Source organism: Pristis pectinata, chromosome 7, assembly GCF_009764475.1.
Source record: "Pristis pectinata isolate sPriPec2 chromosome 7, sPriPec2.1.pri, whole genome shotgun sequence".
NCBI lineage: Eukaryota > Metazoa > Chordata > Chondrichthyes > Rhinopristiformes > Pristidae > Pristis > Pristis pectinata.
This window is the reverse complement of record NC_067411.1, coordinates 39510882-39532048: the sequence shown is the minus strand read 5'-3', so window position 1 is coordinate 39532048 and position 21167 is coordinate 39510882. Positions and strand designations below refer to the sequence as shown.

At 44.3% G+C, this 21167-nt stretch overlaps 1 protein-coding gene across 3 annotated transcripts in view; it reads left to right on the top strand.

Moving 5' to 3' along the window:
- Positions 1-21167, top strand: part of LOC127572341 (amyloid-beta A4 precursor protein-binding family A member 1-like) — a 136271-nt gene that overhangs the window by 84296 nt on the left and 30808 nt on the right. For 2 of the 3 annotated variants that reach the window (XM_052019483.1, XM_052019484.1), the window contains exon 6: positions 20816-20848. The exons of the other annotated variant lie outside the window; for it this stretch is intronic. In XM_052019483.1, the coding sequence (XP_051875443.1) occupies positions 20816-20848 (33 nt within the window). The remainder of the gene's footprint in view (positions 1-20815; positions 20849-21167) is intronic. 3 annotated transcript variants of the gene reach the window in all.

Sequence of the window (21167 nt, the reverse complement as noted above, 5' to 3'; positions counted from 1 at the left end):
CTCGTATTATCTTGCATCCTCTCTCTCTCTCTCGCTCGTATTATCTTGCATCCTCTCTCTCTCTCTCTCTCTCGTATTATCTTGCATCCTCTCTCTCTCTCGCTCGTATTATCTTGCATCCTCTCTCTCTCTCGCTCGTATTATCTTGCATCCTCTCTCTCTCTCTCTCTCGTATTATCTTGCATCCTCTCTCTCTCTCTCTCTCGTATTATCTTGCATCCTCTCTCTCTCTCTCTCTCGTATTATCTTGCATCCTCTCTCTCTCTCGTATTATCTTGCATCCTCTCTCTCTCTCGCTCGTATTATCTTGCATCCTCTCTCTCTCTCGCTCGTATTATCTTGCATCCTCTCTCTCTCTCTCTCGTATTATCTTGCATCCTCTCTCTCTCTCTCTCTCTCTCTCTCGTATTATCTTGCATCCTCTCTCTCTCTCTCTCTCTCTCGTATTATCTTGCATCTCTCTCTCTCTCTCGTATTATCTTTCATCTCTCTATCTCTCTCTCTCTCTCTCTCCTCTCTCTCTCTCTCGCTCTTATTATCTTGCATCCTCTCTCTCTCTCTCTCTCGTATTATCTTGCATCCTCTCTCTCTCTCTCTCTCTCTCTCGTATTATCTTGCATCCTCTCTCTCTCTCTCGTATTATCTTGCATCCTCTCTCTCTCTCTCTCTCTCTCGTATTATCTTGCATCCTTTCTCTCTCTCTCTCTCGCTCGTATTATCTTGCATCCTCTCTCTCTCTCTCTCTCGCTCGTATTATCTTGCATCCTCTCTCTCTCTCTCTCGTATTATCTTGCATCCTCTCTCTCTCTCGCTCGTATTATCTTGCATCCTCTCTCTCTCTCGCTCGTATTATCTTGCATCCCTCTCTCTCTCTCTCTCGTATTATCTTGCATCCTCTCTCTCTCTCGTATTATCTTGCATCTCTCTCTCTCTCACTCGTATTATCTTGCATCCTCTCTCTCTCTCGCTCGTATTATCTTGCATCCTCTCTCTCTCGCTCGTATTATCTTGCATCCTCTCTCTCTCTCGCTCGTATTATCTTGCATCATCTCTCTCTCTCTCGCTCGTATTATCTTGCATCCTCTCTCTCTCTCTCTCGCTCGCTCGTATTATCTTGCATCCTCTCTCTCTCTCTCTCTCGCTCGTATTCTCTTGCATCCACTCTCTCTCTCTCTCTCTCTCGCTCGTATTATCTTGCATCCCCTCTCTCTCTCTCTCTCGCTCGTATTATCTTGCATCCCCTCTCTCTCTCTCTCGCTCGTATTATCTTGCATCCTCTCTCTCTCTCTCTCGCTCGTATTATCTTGCATCCTCTCTCTCTCTCTCTCGCTCGTATTATCTTGCATCCTCTCTCTCTCTCTCGCTCGTATTATCTTGCATCCTCTCTCTCTCTCTCTCGCTCGTATTATCTTGCATCCTCTCTCTCTCTCGCTCGTATTATCTTGCATCCTCTCTCTCTCTCTCTCGCTCGTATTATCTTGCATCCTCTCTCTCTCTCTCGCTCGTATTATCTTGCATCCTCTCTCTCTCTCTCTCGCTCGTATTATCTTGCATCCTCTCTCTCTCGCTCGTATTATCTTGCCATCCCTCTCTATCTCTCTCTGATTATCTTGCATCCTCTCTCTCTATCGTATTATCTTGCATCCTTCTCTCTCTCCTCTCTCGCTCGTATTATCTGCATCCTTCTCTCCTCTCTCTCATCTCTCCTCGTATTATCTTGCCATCCCTCTCTCTTCTCTCTCTCGTATTATCTTGCATCCTCTCCTCTCTCTCTCGTATTATCTTGCATCCTCTCTCTCTCTCTCTCTCGTATTATCTTGCATCCTCTCTCTCTCGCTCTCTCTCGTATTATCTTGCATCCTCTCTCTCTCTCTCTCGTATTATCTTGCATCCTCTCTCTCTCTCTCTCTCGTATTATCTTGCATCCTCTCTCTCTCTCTCTCTCGTATTATCTTGCATCCTCTCTCTCTCTCTCTCGTATTATCTTGCATCCTCTCTCTCTCTCTCTCGTATTATCTTGCATCCTCTCTCTCTCTCTCTCTCGTATTATCTTGCATCCTCTCTCTCTCTCTCTCTCTCTCGTATTATCTTGCATCCTCTCTCTCTCTCTCTCTCGTATTATCTTGCATCCTCTCTCTCTCTCTCTCTAGTATTATCTTGCATCCTCTCTCTCTCCTCTCTCTCGTATTTATCTTGCATCCTCTCTCTCTCTCTCTCGTATATCTTGCACTCCTCTCTCTCTGCTCTCTCTCGTATTATCTTGCATCCTCTCTCTCTCTCTCGTATTATCTTGCATCCTCTCTCTCTCTCTCTCTCTTCTCTCGTATTATCTTGCATCCTCTCTCTCTCTCTCTCTCTCTCGTATTATCCTTGCATCCTCTCTCTCTCTCTCTCTCTCTCGTATTATCTTGCATCCTCTCTCTCTCTCTCTCTCTCTATTATCTTGCTATCCTCTCTCTCTCTCTATGCGATTAGCGTACAATCTCCTCATACCGGCTCGTATCTAGCTTGCATCCTCTCTCTCTCTCTCGTATTATCTTGCATCCTCTCTCTCTCTCTCTCTCGTATTATCTTGCATCCTCTCTCTCTCTCTCTCTCTCTCGTATTATCTTGCATCCTCTCTCTCTCTCTCGTATTATCTTGCATCCTCTCTCTCTCTCTCTCTCGTATTATCTTGCATCCTCTCTCTCTCTCTCTCTCTCGTATTATCTTGCATCCTCTCTCTCTCTCTCTCTCTCTCGTATTATCTTGCATCCTCTCTCTCTCTCTCTCTCTCTCTCTCGTATTATCTTGCATCCTCTCTCTCTCTCTCTCGTATTATCTTGCATCCTCTCTCTCTCTCTCTCGTATTATCTTGCATCCTCTCTCTCTCTCTCTCTCGTATTATCTTGCATCCTCTCTCTCTCTCTCTCTCGTATTATCTTGCATCCTCTCTCTCTCTCGTATTATCTTGCATCCTCTCTCTCTCTCTCTCTCTCTCTCTCGTATTATCTTGCATCCTCTCTCTCTCTCTCGTATTATCTTGCATCCTCTCTCTCTCTCTCTCGTATTATCTTGCATCCTCTCTCTCTCTCTCTCTCTCGTATTATCTTGCATCCTCTCTCTCTCTCTCTCTCGTATTATCTTGCATCCTCTCTCTCTCTCTCTCTCTCTCTCGTATTATCTTGCATCCTTTCTCTCTCTCTCTCTCTCGTATTATCTTGCATCCTCTCTCTCTCTCTCTCTCTCGTATTATCTTGCATCCTTTCTCTCTCTCTCTCTCTCTCGTATTATCTTGCATCCTCTCTCTCTCTCTCTCTTGCTCGTATTATCTTGCATCCTCTCTCTCTCTTGCTCGTATTATCTTGCATCCTCTCTCTCTCTCGCTCGTATTATCTTGCATCCTCTCTCTCTCTCGCTCGTATTATCTTGCATCCTCTCTCTCTCTCTCTCGTATTATCTTGCATCCTCTCTCTCTCTCGTATTATCTTGCATCCTCTCTCTCTCTCACTCGTATTATCTTGCATCCTCTCTCTCTCTCGCTCGTATTATCTTGCATCCTCTCTCTCTCGCTCGTATTATCTTGCATCCTCTCTCTCTCTCTCGTATTATCTTGCATCCACTCTCTCTCTCTCGCTCGTATTATCTTGCATCCTCTCTCTCTCTCTCTCTCGCTCGTATTATCTTGCATCCTCTCTCTCTCTCGCTCGTATTATCTTGCTACTCCTCTCTCTCTCTCTCGCTCGTATTATCTTGCATCCCTCTCTCTCTCTCTCTCGCTCGTATTATCTTGCATCCCTCTCTCTCTCTCTCGCTCGTTATTATCTTGCATCTCTCTCTCTCTCTCTCTCGCTCGTATTATCTTGCATCCTCTCTCTCTCTCTCTCTCTCGTATTATCTTGCATCCTCTCTCTCTCTCTCTCTCTCGCTCGTATTATCTTGCATCCTCTCTCTCTCTCTCGCTCGTATTATCTTGCATCCTCTCTCTCTCTCGCTCGTATTATCTTGCATCCTCTCTCTCTCTCTCGCTCGTATTATCTTGCATCCTCTCTCTTGCGTCCTCTCTCTCTCGCTCGTATTATCTTGCATCCTCTCTCTCTCTCTCTCGCTCGTATTATCTTGCATCCTCTCTCTCTCTCTCTCGCTCGTATTATCTTGCATCCTCTCTCTCTCGCTCGTATTATCTTGCATCCTCTCTCTCTCTCGCTCGTATTATCTTGCATCCTCTCTCTCTCTCGCTCGTATTATCTTGCATCCTCTCTCTCTCTCGCTCGTATTATCTTGCATCCTCTCTCTCTCTCTCTCGTATTATCTTGCATCCTCTCTCTCTCTCTCTCGTATTATCTTGCATCCTCTCTCTCTCTCTCTCTCGTATTATCTTGCATCCTCTCTCTCTCTCTCTCTCGTATTATCTTGCATCCTCTCTCTCCTCTCTCTCTCGTATTATCTTGCATCCTCTCTCTCTCTCTCTCTCGTATTATCTTGCATCCTCTCTCTCTCTCTCTCTCGTATTATCTTGCATCCTCTCTCTCTCTCTCTCTCGTATTATCTTGCATCCTCTCTCTCTCTCTCTCTCGTATTATCTTGCATCCTCTCTCTCTCTCTCTATGTATTATCTCTATCCTCTCTCTCTCTCTCTCTAGTATTATCTTGCTCTCTCTCTCTCTCTCTCTCGTATTATCTTGCATCCTCTCTCTCTCTCTCTCGTATTATCTTGCATCTCTCTCTCTCTCTCTCTTTTTATCTTTCTTCCTCTCTCTCTCTCTCTCTCGTATTATCTTGCATCCTCTCTCTCTCTCTCTCTCGTATTATCTTGCATCCTCTCTCTCTCTCGTATTATCTTGCATCCTCTCTCTCTCTCTCTCTCGTATTATCTTGCATCCTCTCTCTCTCTCTCTCTCGTATTATATAGGCATCTCTCTCTCTCTCTCTCTCTATTCTTCCGCTCTTATCTTGCATCTCTTCTCTCTCTCTCTCTCTCTCTCGTATTATCTGCATCCTCTCTCTCCTCTCTCTCTCGTATTATCTTGCATCCTCTCGCTCTCTCTCTCTCTCTCTTCGTATTATCTTGCATCTCTCCTCTCTCTCTCTCTCTCGTATTATCTTGCATCCTCTCTCTCTCTCTCTCGTATTATCTTGCATCCTCTCTCTCTCTCTCTCTCGTATTATCTTGCATCCTCTCTCTCTCTCTCTCTCTCTCGTATTATCTTGCATCCTCTCTCTCTCTCTCTCTCTCTCGTATTATCTTGCATCCTCTCTCTCTCTCTCTCTCTCTCTCTCTCTCTCTCTCGTATTATCTTGCATCCTCTCTCTCTCTCTCTCGTATTATCTTGCATCCTTTCTCTCTCTCTCTCTCTCGTATTATCTTGCATCCTCTCTCTCTCGTATTATCTTGCATCCTCTCTCTCTCGCTCTCGTATTATCTTGCATCCTCTCTCTCTCTCTCTCTCTCTCGTATTATCTTGCATCCTCTCTCTCTCTCTCGTATTATCTTGCATCCTCTCTCTCTCTCTCTCTCGTATTATCTTGCATCCTCTCTCTCTCTCTCTCTCGTATTATCTTGCATCCTCTCTCTCTCTCTCTCGTATATCTTGCTCCTCTCTCTCTCTCTCTCTCTCTCTCGTATTATCTTGCCTCCTCTCTCTCTCTCTCTCTCTCGTATTATCTTGCATCCTCTCCTCTCTCTCTCTCTCGTATTATCTTGCACTTCCTATCTCTCTCTCTCTCTCGTATATCTTGCATCCTCTCTCTTGCTCGCTCTTCTGCTCTCCTCTCTCTCGTTTAATCTTGATCCTCTATCTCTCGTCATTATCTCTGCATCCTCTTCTCTCTCGCTCGTATTATCTTGCATCCTCTCTCTCTTTTTTCGCTCTCCGTCTTATCTTGCATCCTCTCTCTCTCTCTCCTCTCTGCTGTATTATCTTGCATCCTCTCTCTCTCTCGCTCGTATTATCTTGCATCCTCTCTCTCTCTCGCTCGTATTATCTTGCATCCTCTCTCTCTCTCGCTCGTATTATCTTGCATCCTCTCTCTCTCGCTCGTATTATCTTGCATCCTCTCTCTCTCTCTCTCTCATCTCCTCTCTCTCTCTCGTATATCTTGCATCCTCTCTCTCTCTCTCTCTCGTATTATCTTGCATCCTCTCTCTCTCTCGTATTATCTTGCATCCTCTCTCTCTCTCTCTCTCTCTCTCTCTCGTATTATCTTGCATCCTCTCTCTCTCGTATTATCTTGCATCCTCTCTCTCTCTCTCGTATTATCTTGCATCCTCTCTCTCTCTCTCTCTCGTATTATCTTGCATCCTCTCTCTCTCTCTCTCTCTCTCTCGTATTATCTTGCATCCTTTCTCTCTCTCTCTCTCTCTCGTATTATCTTGCATCCTCTCTCTCTCTCTCTCTCTCTCGTATTATCTTGCATCCTTTCTCTCTCTCTCTCTCTCGTATTATCTTGCATCCTCTCTCTCTCTCTCTCTCTTGCTCGTATTATCTTGCATCCTCTCTCTCTCTCGCTCGTATTATCTTGCATCCTCTCTCTCTCTCGCTCGTATTATCTTGCATCCTCTCTCTCTCTCGCTCGTATTATCTTGCATCCTCTCTCTCTCTCTCTCGTATTATCTTGCATCCTCTCTCTCTCTCGTATTATCTTGCATCCTCTCTCTCTCTCTCTCGTATTATCTTGCATCCTCTCTCTCTCTCGCTCGTATTATCTTGCATCCTCTCTCTCGCTCGTATTATCTTGCATCCTCTCTCTCTCGCTCGTATTATCTTGCATCATCTCTCTCTCTCTCGCTCGTATTATCTTGCATCCTCTCTCTCTCTCTCGCTCGTATTATCTTGCATCCTCTCTCTCTCTCTCTCTCTCTCTCTCGCTCGTATTCTCTTGCATCCACTCTCTCTCTCTCTCTCTCTCGCTCGTATTATCTTGCATCCCCTCTCTCTCTCTCTCTCGCTCGTATTATCTTGCATCCCCTCTCTCTCTCTCTCGCTCGTATTATCTTGCATCCTCTCTCTCTCTCTCTCGCTCGTATTATCTTGCATCCTCTCTCTCTCTCTCTCGCTCGTATTATCTTGCATCCTCTCTCTCTCTCTCGCTCGTATTATCTTGCATCCTCTCTCTCTCTCTCTCGCTCGTATTATCTTGCATCCTCTCTCTCTCTCTCTCGCTCGTATTATCTTGCATCCTCTCTCTCTCTCTCTCGCTCGTATTATCTTGCATCCTCTCTCTCTCTCTCGCTCGTATTATCTTGCATCCTCTCTCTCTCTCTCTCGCTCGTATTATCTTGCATCCTCTCTCTCTCTCTCTCGCTCGTATTATCTTGCATCCTCTCTCTCTCGCTCGTATTATCTTGCATCCTCTCTCTCTCGCTCGTATTATCTTGCATCCTCTCTCTCTCTCGCTCGTATTATCTTGCATCCTCTCTCTCTCTCGCTCGTATTATCTTGCATCCTCTCTCTCTCTCTCTCGTATTATCTTGCATCCTCTCTCTCTCTCTCTCGTATTATCTTGCATCCTCTCTCTCTCTCTCTCTCGTATTATCTTGCATCCTCTCTCTCTCTCTCTCTCGTATTATCTTGCATCCTCTCTCTCTCTCTCTCTCGTATTATCTTGCATCCTCTCTCTCTCTCTCGTATTATCTTTCATCCTCTCTCTCTCTCTCTCTCGTATTATCTTGCATCCTCTCTCTCTCTCTCTCTCGTATTATCTTGCATCCTCTCTCTCTCTCTCTCTCTCGTATTATCTTGCATCCTCTCTCTCTCTCTCTCTCGTATTATCTTGCATCCTCTCTCTCTCTCTCTCTCGTATATCTTGCATCCTCTCTCTCTCTCTCTCTCTCTCGTATTATCTTGCATCCTCTCTTCTCTCTCTCTCTCTCGTATTATCTTGCATCCCTCTCTCTCCTCTCTCTCGTATTATCTTGCATCCTCTCCTCTCTCTTAGTCTATCTTGCATCCTCTCTCTCTCTCTCTCTCTCTTTATCTTGCATCCTCTCTCTCTCTCTCTCTCTCTCTCGTATTATCTTGCATCCTCTCTCTCTCTCTCTCTCTCGTATTATCTTGCATCCTCTCTCTCTCTCTCTCTCTCTAGTATATCTTGCATCCTCTCTCTCATCTCCTCTCTCTCTCTCTCGTATTATCCTTGCATCCTCTCTCTCTCTCTGTATTATCTTGCATCCTCTCTCTCTCTCTCTCTCTATCTCTCGTATTATCTTGCATCCTCTCTCTCTCTCTCTCTCTCTCGTATTATCTTGCATCCTCTCCATCTCTCTCTCTCGTATTATCTTGCATCCTTTCTCTCTCTCTCTCTCTCGTATTATCTTGCATCCTCTCTCTTCTTCGTATTATCTTGCATCCTCTCCTCTCTCGCTCTCGTATTATCTTGCATCCTCTCTCTCTCTCTCTCTCTCTCGTATTATCTTGCATCCTCTCTCTCTCTCTCGTATTATCTTGCATCCTCTCTCTCTCTCTCTCTCTCTCTCGTATTATCTTGCATCCTCTCTCTCTCTCTCTCCTCTCTCGTATTATCTTTGCATCCTCTCTCTCCTCTCGTATTATCTTGCATCTCTCTCTCTCTCTCTCGTATTATCTTGCATCCCTCTCTCTCTCTCTCTCGTATATCTTGCATCCTCTCTCTCTCTCTCTCTCGTATTATCTTGCATCCTCTCTCTCTCTCTTATTATCTTGCATCCTCTCTCTCTCTCTCTCTCTCTCGTATTATCTTGCATCCTCTCTCTCTCTCTCTCTCGTATTATCTTGCATCCTCTCTCTCTCTCTCTCTCGTATTATCTTGCATCCTCTCTCTTGCTCGTATTATCTTGCATCCTCTCTCTCTCGCTCGTATTATCTTGCATCCTCTCTCTCTCTCGCTCGTATTATCTTGCATCCTCTCTCTCTCTCGCTCGTATTATCTTGCATCCTCTCTCTCTCTCTCTCTCGTAAACACTTGCATCCTCTCTCTCTCTCGCTCGTATTATCTTGCATCCTCTCTCTCTCGCTCGTATTATCTTGCATCCTCTCTCTCTCTCGCTCGTATTATCTTGCATCCTCTCTCTCTCGCTCGTATTATCTTGCATCCTCTCTCTCTCTCTCTCGTATTATCTTGCATCCTCTCTCTCTCTCGTATTATCTTGCATCCTCTCTCTCTCTCTCTCTCGTATTATCTTGCATCCTCTCTCTCTCTCGTATTATCTTGCATCCTCTCTCTCTCTCTCTCTCTCTCGTATTATCTTGCATCCTCTCTCTCTCTCTCGTATTATCTTGCATCCTCTCTCTCTCTCTCTCTCGTATTATCTTGCATCCTCTCTCTCTCTCTCTCTCTCGTCTTATCTTGCATCCTCTCTCTCTCTCTCTCTCTCGTATTATCTTGCATCCTCTCTCTCTCTCTCTCTCGTATTATCTTGCATCCTTTCTCTCTCTCTCTCTCTCTCGTATTATCTTGCATCCTCTCTCTCTCTCTCTCTCTCTCGTATGATCTTGCATCCTCTCTCTCTCTCTCTTGCTCGTATTATCTTGCATCCTCTCTCTCTCTCGCTCGTATTATCTTGCATCCTCTCTCTCTCTCGCTCGTATTATCTTGCATCCTCTCTCTCTCTCGCTCGTATTATCTTGCATCCTCTCTCTCTCTCGTATTATCTTGCATCCTCTCTCTCTCTCGCTCGTATTATCTTGCATCCTCTCTCTCTCTCGCTCGTATTATCTTGCATCCTCTCTCTCTCTCGCTCGTATTATCTTGCATCCTCTCTCTCTCTCGCTCGTATTATCTTGCATCCTCTCTCTCTCTCGCTCGTATTATCTTGCATCCTCTCTCTCTCTCGTATTATCTTGCATCCTCTCTCTCTCTCGCTCGTATTATCTTGCATCCTCTCTCTCTCTCTCGCTCGTATTATCTTGCATCCTCTCTCTCTCTCGTATTATCTTGCATCCTCTCTCTCTCTCTCTCGCTCGCTCGTATTATCTTGCATCCTCTCTCTCTCTCTCTCTCTCGCTCGTATTATCTTGCATCCCCTCTCTCTCTCTCTCTCGCTCGTATTATCTTGCATCCCCTCTCTCTCTCTCGCTCGTATTATCTTGCATCCTCTCTCTCTCTCTCTCGCTCGTATTATCTTGCTCTCTCTCTCTCTCTCGCTCGTATTATCTTTGCATCCTCTCTCTCTCTCGCTCGTATTATCTTGCATCCTCTCTCTCTCTCTCGCTCGTATTATCTTGCATCCTCTCTCTCTCTCGCTCGTATTATCTTGCATCCTCTCTCTCTCTCTCTCGCTTCGTATTATCTTGCATCCTCTCTCTCTCTCTCTGCTCGTATTATCTTGCATCCTCTCTCTCTCTCTCGCTCGTATTATCTTGCCTCCTCTCTCCTCTCTCTCTTATTCTTGCATCTCGCTCTCTCGTATTATCTTGCATCCTCTCTCTCTCTCTCTCGTATTATCTTGCATCCTCTCTCTCTCTCTCGTATTATCTTGCATCCTCTCTCTCTCTTCTCTCGTATTATCTTGCATCCTTCTCTCTCTCTCTCTCGTATTATCTTGCATCCTCTCTCTCTCTCTCTCTCGTATTATCTTGCATCCTCTCTCTCTCTCTCTCTCTCGTATTATCTTGCATCCTCTCTCTCTCTCTCTCTCGTATTATCTTGCATCTCTCTCTCTCTCTCTCTCTCGTATTATCTTGCATCCTCTCTCTCTCTCTCTCTCGTATTATCTTGCATCCTCTCTCTCTCTCTCTGTATATTTGCATCTCTCTCTCTCTCGTCTATGTCCTTGCCTCCTCTCTCTCTCTCTCTCTCGTATTATCTTGCATCCTCTCTCTCTCTCTCTCGTATTATCTTGCATCCTCTCTCTCTCTCTCTTTTTATCTTGCATCCTCTCTCTCTCTCTCTCTCGTATTATCTGCATCCTCTCTCTCTCTCTCGTATTATCTTGCATCCTCTCTCTCTCTCTCGTATTATCTTGCATCCTCTCTCTCTCTCTCTCTCGTATTATCTTGCATCCTCTCTCTCTCCTCTCTCCTCGTATTATCTTGCATCCTCTCTCTCTCTCTCTCTCCGTATATCTTTGCATCCTCTCTCTCCTCTCTCTCTCGTATTATCTTGCATCCTCTCTCTCTCTCGTATTATCTTGCATCCTCTCTCTCTCTCTCTCTAATTATCTTGCATCCTCTCTCTCTCTCTCTCGCTCGTATTATCTTGCATCCTCTCTCTCTCTCTCGCTCGTATTATCTTGCATCCTCTCTCTCTCTCTCTCGCTCGTATTATCTTGCATCTCTCTCTCCTCTGCTCTGTATTATCTTGCATCCTCTCTCTCTCTCTCTCTCTCGTATTATCTTGCATCCTCTCTCTCTCTCCTCTCGTATTATCTTGCATCCTCTCTCTCTCTCTCTCTCGTATTATCTGCATCCTCTCATCTCTCCTCTCTGCTCGTATTATCTTGCATCCTCTCTCTCTCTCGTATTATCTTGCATCCTCTCTCTCTCTCTCGTATTATCTTGCATCCTCTCTCTCTCTCTCTCTCGTATTATCTTGCATCCTCTCTCTCTCTCTCTCGTCGTATTATCTTGCCTCCCTCTCTCTCTCTCTCCGTATTATCTTGCATCCTCTCTCTCTCTCTCTCTCGTATTATCTTGCATCCTCCTCTCTCTCTCTCTCTCTCGTCGTATTATCTTGCATCCTCTCTCTCTCTCTCTCTCGTATTATCTTGCATCCTCTCTCTCTCTCTCTCTCTCGTATTATCTTGCATCCTCTCTCTCTCTCTCTCTCGTATTATCTTGCATCCTCTCTCTCTCTCTCTCTCTCTCGTATTATCTTGCATCCTCTCTCTCTCTCTCTCTCTCTCTCGTATTATCTTGCATCCTCTCTCTCTCTCTCTCTCTCTCTCTCGTATTATCTTGCATCCTCTCTCTCTCTCTCTCTCTCTCTCTCGTATTATCTTGCATCCTCTCTCTCTCTCTCTCTCTCGTATTATCTTGCATCCTCTCTCTCTCTCTCTCTCGTATTATCTTGCATCCTCTCTCTCTCTCTCTCTCGTATTATCTTGCATTCTCTCTCTCGCTCGTATTATCTTGCATCCTCTCTCTCTCGCTCGTATTATCTTGCATCCTCTCTCTCTCGCTCGTATTATCTTGCATCCTCTCTCTCTCGCTCGTATTATCTTGCATCCTCTCTCTCTCTCTCTCTCGCTCGTATTATCTTGCATCCTCTCTCTCTCTCGCTCGTATTATCTTGCATCCTCTCTCTCTCTCTCTCGTATTATCTTGCATCCTCTCTCTCTCTCGCTCGTATTATCTTGCATCCTCTCTCTCTCGCTCGTATTATCTTGCATCCTCTCTCTCTCTCGCTCGTATTATCTTGCATCCTCTCTCTCTCTCGCTCGTATTATCTTGCATCCTCTCTCTCTCTCGCTCGTGTTATCTTGCATCCTCTCTCTCTCTCGTTCGTGTTATCTTGCATCCTCTCTCTCTCTCGTTCGTGTTATCTTGCATCCTCTCTCTCTCTCTCTCTCGTATTATCTTGCATCCTCTCTCTCTCTCTCTCTCTCGTATTATCTTGCATCCTCTCTCTCTCTCTCTCTCGTATTATCTTGCATCCTCTCTCTCTCTCTCTCGTATTATCTTGCATCCTCTCTCTCTCTCTCTCTCGTATTATCTTGCATCCTCTCTCTCTCTCTCTCTCTCGTATTATCTTGCATCCTTTCTCTCTCTCTCTCTCTCTCTCGTATTATCTTGCATCCTCTCTCTCTCTCTCTCTCTTGCTCGTATTATCTTGCATCCTCTCTCTCTCTCGCTCGTATTATCTTGCATCCTCTCTCTCTCTCGCTCGTATTATCTTGCATCCTCTCTCTCTCTCGCTCGTATTATCTTGCATCCTCTCTCTCTCTCGCTCGTATTATCTTGCATCCTCTCTCTCTCTCGCTCGTATTATCTTGCATCCTCTCTCTCTCTCGCTCGTATTATCTTGCATCCTCTCTCTCTCTCTCGCTCGTATTATCTTGCATCCTCTCTCTCTCTCTCTCGCTCGTATTATCTTGCATCCTCTCTCTCTCTCTCGCTCGCTCGTATTATCTTGCATCCTCTCTCTCTCTCTCTCTCTCGCTCGTATTATCTTGCATCCCCTCTCTCTCTCTCTCTCTCTCTCGCTCGTATTATCTTGCATCCCCTCTCTCTCTCTCTCTCGCTCGTATTATCTTGCATCCCCTCTCTCTCTCTCTCGCTCGTATTATCTTGCATCCTCTCTCTCTCTCGCTCGTATTATCTTGCATCCTCTCTCTCTCTCTCTCGCTCGTATTATCTTGCATCCTCTCTCTCTCTCTCTCGCTCGTATTATCTTGCATCCTCTCTCTCTCTCTCTCGCTCGTATTATCTTGCATCCTCTCTCTCTCTCTCTCGCTCGTATTATCTTGCATCCTCTCTCTCTCTCTCTTGCTCGTATTATCTTGCATCCTCTCTCTCTCTCTCTCTCGCTCGTATTATCTTGCATCCTCTCTCTCTCTCTCTCTCGTATTATCTTGCATCCTCTCTCTCTCTCTCTCTCTCGTATTATCTTGCATCCTCTCTCTCGTATTATCTTGCATCCTCTCTCTCTCTCGTATTATCTTGCATCCTCTCTCTCTCTCTCTCTCGTATTATCTTGCATCCTCTCTCTCTCTCTCTCTCTCGTATTATCTTGCATCCTCTCTCTCTCTCTCTCTCTCGTATTATCTTGCATCCTCTCTCTCTCTCTCTCTCTCGTATTATCTTGCATCCTCTCTCTCTCTCTCTCTCGTATTATCTTGCATCCTCTCTCTCTCTCTCTCTCGTATTATCTTGCATCCTCTCTCTCTCTCTCTCTCGTATTATCTTGCATCCTCTCTCTCTCTCTCTCGTATTATCTTGCATCCTCTCTCTCTCTCTCTCGTATTATCTTGCATCCTCTCTCTCTCTCTCTCGTATTATCTTGCATCCTCTCTCTCTCTCTCTCGTATTATCTTGCATCCTCTCTCTCTCTCTCTCTCGTATTATCTTGCATCCTCTCTCTCTCTCTCTCGTATTATCTTGCATCCTCTCTCTCTCTCTCTCTCTCTCGTATTATCTTGCATCCTCTCTCTCTCTCTCTCTCGTATTATCTTGCATCCTCTCTCTCTCTCTCTCTCGTATTATCTTGCATCCTCTCTCTCTCTCTCTCTCTCTCTCGTATTATCTTGCATCCTCTCTCTCTCTCTCTCTCTCTCTCGTATTATCTTGCATCCTCTCTCTCTCTCTCTCTCTCTCTCGTATTATCTTGCATCCTCTCTCTCTCTCTCTCTCTCTCTCGTATTATCTTGCATCCTTTCTCTCTCTCTCTCTCTCTCTCTCGTATTATCTTGCATCCTCTCTCTCTCTCTCTCTCGTATTATCTTGCATCCTCTCTCTCTCTCTCTCGTATTATCTTGCATCCTCTCTCTCTCTCTCTCGTATTATCTTGCATCCCCTCTCTCTCTCTCTCTCGTATTATCTTGCATCCCCTCTCTCTCTCTCTCTCTCTCTCTCTCTCTCTCGTATTATCTTGCATCCTCTCTCTCTCTCTCTCTCTCTCGTATTATCTTGCATCCTCTCTCTCTCTCTCTCGTATTATCTTGCATCCTTTCTCTCTCTCTCTCTCTCTCTCTCGTATTATCTTGCATCCTCTCTCTCTCGTATTATCTTGCATCCTCTCTCTCTCGCTCTCGCATTCTCTCTCGCTCTCGCATTCTCTCTCGCTCTCGCATTCTCTCTCGCTCTCGCATTCTCTCTCGCTCTCGCATTCTCTCTCTCGCTCTCGCATTCTCTCTCTCGCTCTCGCATTCTCTCTCTCGCTCTCGCATTCTCTCTCTCGCTCTCGCATTCTCTCTCTCGCTCTCGCATTCTCTCTCTCGCTCTCGCATTCTCTCTCTCTCGCTCTCGCATTCTCTCTCTCTCGCTCTCGCATTCTCTCTCACTCGCGCTCTCGCATTCTCTCTCACTCGCGCTCTCGCATTCTCTCTCACTCGCTCTCTCGCATTCTCTCTCTCGCTCTCTCGCATTCTCTCTCTCTCTCGCTCTCTCGCATTCTCTCTCTCGCTCTCTCGCATTCTCTCTCTCGCTCTCTCGCATTCTCTCTCTCTCTCTCTCTCTCTCGCATTCTCTCTCTCTCTCTCTCTCGCATTCTCTCTCTCTCTCTCTCGCATTCTCTCTCTCTCTCTCTCTCTCGCATTCTCTCTCTCTCTCTCTCTCTCGAGACTTAAACAGTTCAGTTATTTTAATTTGGAGCAAGTCTCTGTTTAGAAAAGTTTATGTGCTTTTTAACAGTTAACTCAAAGTACACAGGATTTATAAATTTCATGTAGTGCTGAGATGTTTTTACTCCAATGTTAGCGAATTTTACACTCGCCTGAGGCAAGTGGGCAATTTCAGGCTAGTTCAGCTGCTAAAATCCAGTCATTGTAGAATAATCCTACTTGGTTGTTGTCGCTTTAAAGAATTCTCCCTCTTTTCCCTATTTGATAGCATGGGATATCTCATTATGTCACACAGCCAAGTCCTCTATAAATACTACACGACTACAAGCAGCGAGATGGTTCAGCTTTTGGTAAACATTTCATGGAATCTTGAAAAATTAAATCCACAAAGTCATTAATTACAGGGAAGCAAAGTATGTATTTAACTTGGGTCTTAACCTCAATGGGGATTTATTAAAATGCCAGCATTTCTCCTCAAGTTATTTTAAAGATTCCAACTCTGTTGAATGGGCCTTGCTTTCCATCTGTCACACCTTTTGCCTAATCAATGAAACTGAATGGCAGAACATGTTGATGAGGCTGAATATCATCCTATTCCCATGTCAGCAAGTATCTGATTTTTTTTTCTTGGCTCCTAATGTTGAACACATTTTGCATCTTCTTTCCATCTCTCCTTTCAAAATCCTTTATTATATTAAGTGCACGTATAACTGTGGATCACTACCGACCATCTCTGGGTTACAAACGCCTGACTTATGGACATCCCGACATACGAATGAGCTCCCATAATGTTATTAAATTCAAACGTACAATGTATATATATGTTGGTTCCTACAGACAGCAGAACTAGTTCTCTCCCTCTCCTCTGCTCTTCTCCTCCGCTCTCCTCCTCCCCTCCCCCTCTTTCCTCCTCCCCCCTTCCCCCTCTTTCCTCCCTCCCTGCCTTTAATAAAGTCTCTTATGCCTTTGTTGCCGTTCATTTCAATACCGTGGTGGTGTGTGCTAACCATATCAAGTAATTGTTATATATTTTCCAACTTGCAGACAAAATTGACCTGGAAAAAATGGAATGGTTCATTACCCAGGGACGGCCTGTAGTAAGATATTAGTTGTCATGTCAACAGGATCAGATAAGGAAATCTGGTTGACAAGTTTTGAACCCATCGTATCCAACTAAATCTTTCATTTAGGCTTTTGAAAAATGCATCAGCTCTTTCCGTCAGATCATTGGATTTTTTTCTTCTGGCTTTTCAGCTCAAAATTCATATCCAGTTTCTTTGATAAAACCAGGTTTTGAAAGCTGTGTATAGCACTCGGCCGCACAACACGTTTCTGCCCCACAGTATCAGTCCTCATCCCTTTCAGCAGGAGAGGTTGACTGACATTGCGGGAATGCAAGTCTCCTCACTAAAGGGTTGAGCACCACCATTGACCTTCTGCGAGGAGTTTGCTGGATAATGTAAGCCATACGTGGATCATTTCACGGCACCCTTGGGGAGATTTAGATTACTTTTTTATGAACCGACCAGCAAAATATCAGCGATCTGTAGTGATTGGCATGGTTATTGTGGAATCTCTCCCTGACCACAAGCTTACTTTATTAATAACAGCGACAGCATTAAACTTACTGTTGTTGGGAGAATAAAATCTGGGCCATCATAGTTTATGTGCAGGTTGAATAATATCTGAATATAGAGCCAGCAGTCTGGGTTTATAAATGTTGATGCTTTCTTTGACCACCCACCCCACCTTCTCTTGCCCCTATTTAGCTGAGAAGGGTAATCTTGAAAATGTTAAATCTTAGCAGTTAGCTGTGCATCTTCAAGCTAAGCATTCGCCACTGATTGTCTTTATTGCAGTCCTAGTTCACTCTGCTTTAAAGGATCTAGCAGCCAGAAGAACAAACTTAGTCTAGGAGCATTTTGAGATGGGCAAAAAAGTGCTGAGCCTCACCAGCAATGTCAAGTAAACATAAGTCCACTTCCTGAGATCTTTACGTCTCCAGGGTCCACCTGGGTAAAAGGCAGCATTTGGGAAGAGGCCAGAGAGGATGATGCAAGTACTCTGATCTCTCAGCTGTCAGGAGAGTGGGCTCCTTTCTCCAGAGATGGCAAAGGGGGTGACTTGAAAGAAACATTAATGTTTATTTAAGTGCTCTTTTAAGATAGCAGTGGAGAAGATGTGATTGGAGTCTGATTCTAGATCCATCAATGTAAGCTGGTCACCAATGGTAGGGGATTCAAGGAAAACCTCTGGATAGAAAGGCAAGTGTGAGGAGCTCACTGTCACTAACAGTGGTTGATGTATTTAGTCACCGAGTCATACAACACAGAAACAGGCCCTTCGGCTCACCCTGTCCTTGCTGCCATCAAGTACCCATCAATGGTATTCCCCTTTACCAGCACTTCATCCGTAGCCTTCTATGCCTTGGTGATTCAAGTGCTCATCTAGGTACTAAATTGTTATGAGAGTACCTGCCTCCACCACCCACTCAAGGCTTCAGATTCCAATATCCACTGGGTGAAAAAAGTTCTTCCTCCAATCTCAGCTAAACCCCTTACCCCTTGCCCCTTACCCTAAACCTCTGCTTTCTAGTTATAGACACTTCTATTATGAGGAAAAGCTTTTCTTGCTATCCAGCCTGTCTGCGTCCATCATAATTTTGCATATCTCTATCAAGCACCCCCTTCAGCTTCTACCACCCTAAGGAAAACAAACCCAACCTCGCCATTCTGTCCTCTCAACTGAAACACTCCATCCCAGGCAATAACCTGGTGAATCTTCTCTGCACCCTCTCCAGTGCAATCATGTACTTAAGAGGAAGCTGAATTAACACACTGGAGAGAAAGGACAAGTGCATCCTCATGGGTGAGATGGTAGGAGAAGGTGTGGAGCATGAGTACTAGTATGGACCATTTGGGCTGAATGATCTGTTTCATTGTTGTAGATTTTTTAACTACAAGCTGATGAGGCTCAACTTATTTTCAGTACACTCTTTGGGACTCCAGAATATTGAAAGATCATTTGAAATCCTTGTAATGTGCCTTTAAGCTGTATTCTCAGATTTATCATCTCGCTATATAGAAGCTTTGTCAATTAAGATTACTGTCACAAAATCATCCTTCATTGCAATCTTCCCAAGAATTTTGGTATTTCCTGAGTATTTTCACTTTGGTTTTAAATCGAAAATTGATAGATTTTCGTCCAAATTATCTTAACCTTCTACAAAATTCAAGTGTCTCAGCCAATTTTGAAAGAATGTTTAATAGATACACTTGTATACATCAGCATATGATGGTTGTCAATCAATCTAATTGAAAATTTAGGGGAAACCTCTGGGTAGAATGGTAATTGTGAAGAGCTTGTTGCCACAGACATTGGTTGAAGTGAATAATACAGACAAATGTTTTGAGGAGCAATACTTGCCTGATAGGACCCATGACCTTAAACCACCTTGCTTTCTCAAATGAGCTTTGATATAGGTCAGTGTGAGACGCTCTCTTTGGACAACCAGAGTCTAAAATAAGATAGAGGAATGAAGGGATTTGGGAGCTCAGATACCACAAGTCACTGAAACTAACAAAGAGAGTTAATAAAGCCTTCAAACAAAATAAAAACACTGTGATGCATTTCTCAATGTTTTGATAAACCTGTTTGGTATCATGGCTACAGAATCACAGGTTACAGCACATCCTATGCAAGACAAGCAGGCTGTACATAGGAGCAATCCAGTTAGTCCCATTCCCTTGCACACTCTCCAGAGACCTGCATGTTTTTCTCCTCTCAATTGCATATCAGTTTCGTTTCCAATGCCTCAACTGAATCTGCCTCCAGCACTCCCCTGCGGCGCCCTCCAGACTCTAATCACTCACTGGGTTTTTAAGAAAAAGCTTTTCTTTGAGTCACTTTTGGTCATTTTGCCAATCACCTTCATTCTAAGTCCCAGGTTATTGACCCCTCCACCAATGGGAATAGCTTTCTCCATCTGCATTTTCATGGTTTTGAATACCCCACTCAGATCCCCTCACAAATTCCTCTTTTCCAATGAGAACAATGCCAGTTTCTCCATTCGATTTACATAATCAGAGACTCTCGTCCCTCAAATAATTTTGGTAAATCTCCTCCGCATCGTCTCTAAAGCCTTCCTTTTACTATCTATTTTGTGTTTACATGTCTGTAGGAGAATTTGAATTCCTTTTTGTTTTCTGCCAATCTTCTCTCATATCCTTTGCCTCTCTTATTTCTTTTCTCTACTCTGAACTTCCTACTAATACCCAGTTTTCACTTTTACTGATTTGACATCTTATCCTGCTTCATTTTGCTCCCTCTTTGGCCGTCAGGTCTGGCTTTAGTTGCCCTACCTTCTGCCCTTGTAGAATATGCCTGAACCATCCCCTTTTTAAAGGCCTCTTAGTATTCTATTCACTTCTCCGTGTGTTTATCCCCTTCTTAAAGCCCTCTTACTATCGAGCTACAGGTTTTCCAGTGAATCTTTGATCCCATTTTATGTGGGCCAGATCTGTTTTCATTGTTGAAATTGTTGCTTCTGCGACTGACTTTTTTTTAACCATAGACTGATCTATTTTCTTTTCCATAGCTGTTCTAAACCTTCTGATGTTATGGGGGCTGCTCCCTGTCGGTGTTTATTCTGCACACAATCTTCCTCTCTTCTCTCATCATCACACCCACAGATGAGATGATGTGTGAAGGACTGTGAGCAGTTTTGGTCTTATTATCAAAAGGATATAGACCGAATGAAACAGAAGCAAAAAGATTTCTAAGGCTGCTACGGAAATACAAGGTTTATCAGTCAATATGGACTGAACAAGTTGGGTCACTCATCTCCAGATAAGGGAAGGCTTAGGAATGGGCTAATAGAGATCCTTCCCGTCTAGTCCTTCATTATGGGATTGAGACAGAGAGGCTGTTTATATTTGTGGGAGAGACAAGAACTGAGGGCCATTAATATTCACAAGTAATTCAAGTAGGTGATTCAGGAGAAATTCCTTTCCCCAGAGAGTGGTGCAGATCTGGAATTCTATCTCACAAGGAGTGGTTGAGACAGATTGCAGAGATGCACTTAAAGGGAAGCTGGATAAACACATGAGGAATGAATAGAAGGATGAGATGATGAAAGATAGGGGTAGGCACGTGTGGAACATTAACACCAGCAGGGAACTGGGTCTGAATGACTGGTTCATTTCTGTAAATTCCACTTATTGTCATTGTGACAATGTTATATCATCTCAGATTTGCTTCCATGGATTTTTTTTTTGACAGTGCAATGTATATAGACAGATATAATTTTATGTAATCTCAGATTATTTTTGACAATGCAATGAATGTGACACATGATTGGCTTTTTCTTCTTGTATCCAATCTTTTCATCTCTCTAACCCTCTCCCTAATCCCCCATTTGGCCAAAAGCTTGTAAAGGGAACTAGTTCATTCTCTTCTGTGGGTTATCACAGAGGAGCTACCAAAAAACTTGCTAGTTTTTGTTATTGATTTTGTCCGTCGGTCCCATCCAACTTGTGTGCTAAGCAAACAGCTATATTTTGTGAATGTTTCTCTTCATTTGCCTCTTGACAATCTTATGCTAACTATTCTCCTATCTTTTGTCTATTCCATGGCACACAGATGGCCCAGAAAATGGCCAAAAACCGGAAGAAGGTGCAGTAGCCCGCGTGTTGGGCCTCTCTCATTTATTTCTCGCGAGTTGAATTTTCTTCTAAATTATTAGACTTTACCGCTGGTTTCTTTGTGCCTGATTTTCTACATCCAGTAAGTCCTGCAGCGTCTACTTCATCTTGGCCTTGGTCATCCCTCACTGTCCCCAAATTTGCTTGCAGGTCTGCTCTCCAGGTGTGGTCCACCAGTGATTCTTCAGCCACTTTTCTGTTTGCTTCCTGGGTCCAGCCCTTGGAGGAAGCCTCCTATGGGCTTAAGGGGTCTCGCTCACGGTTTGTGCAGTGCAAGGTCCAAAATAAAC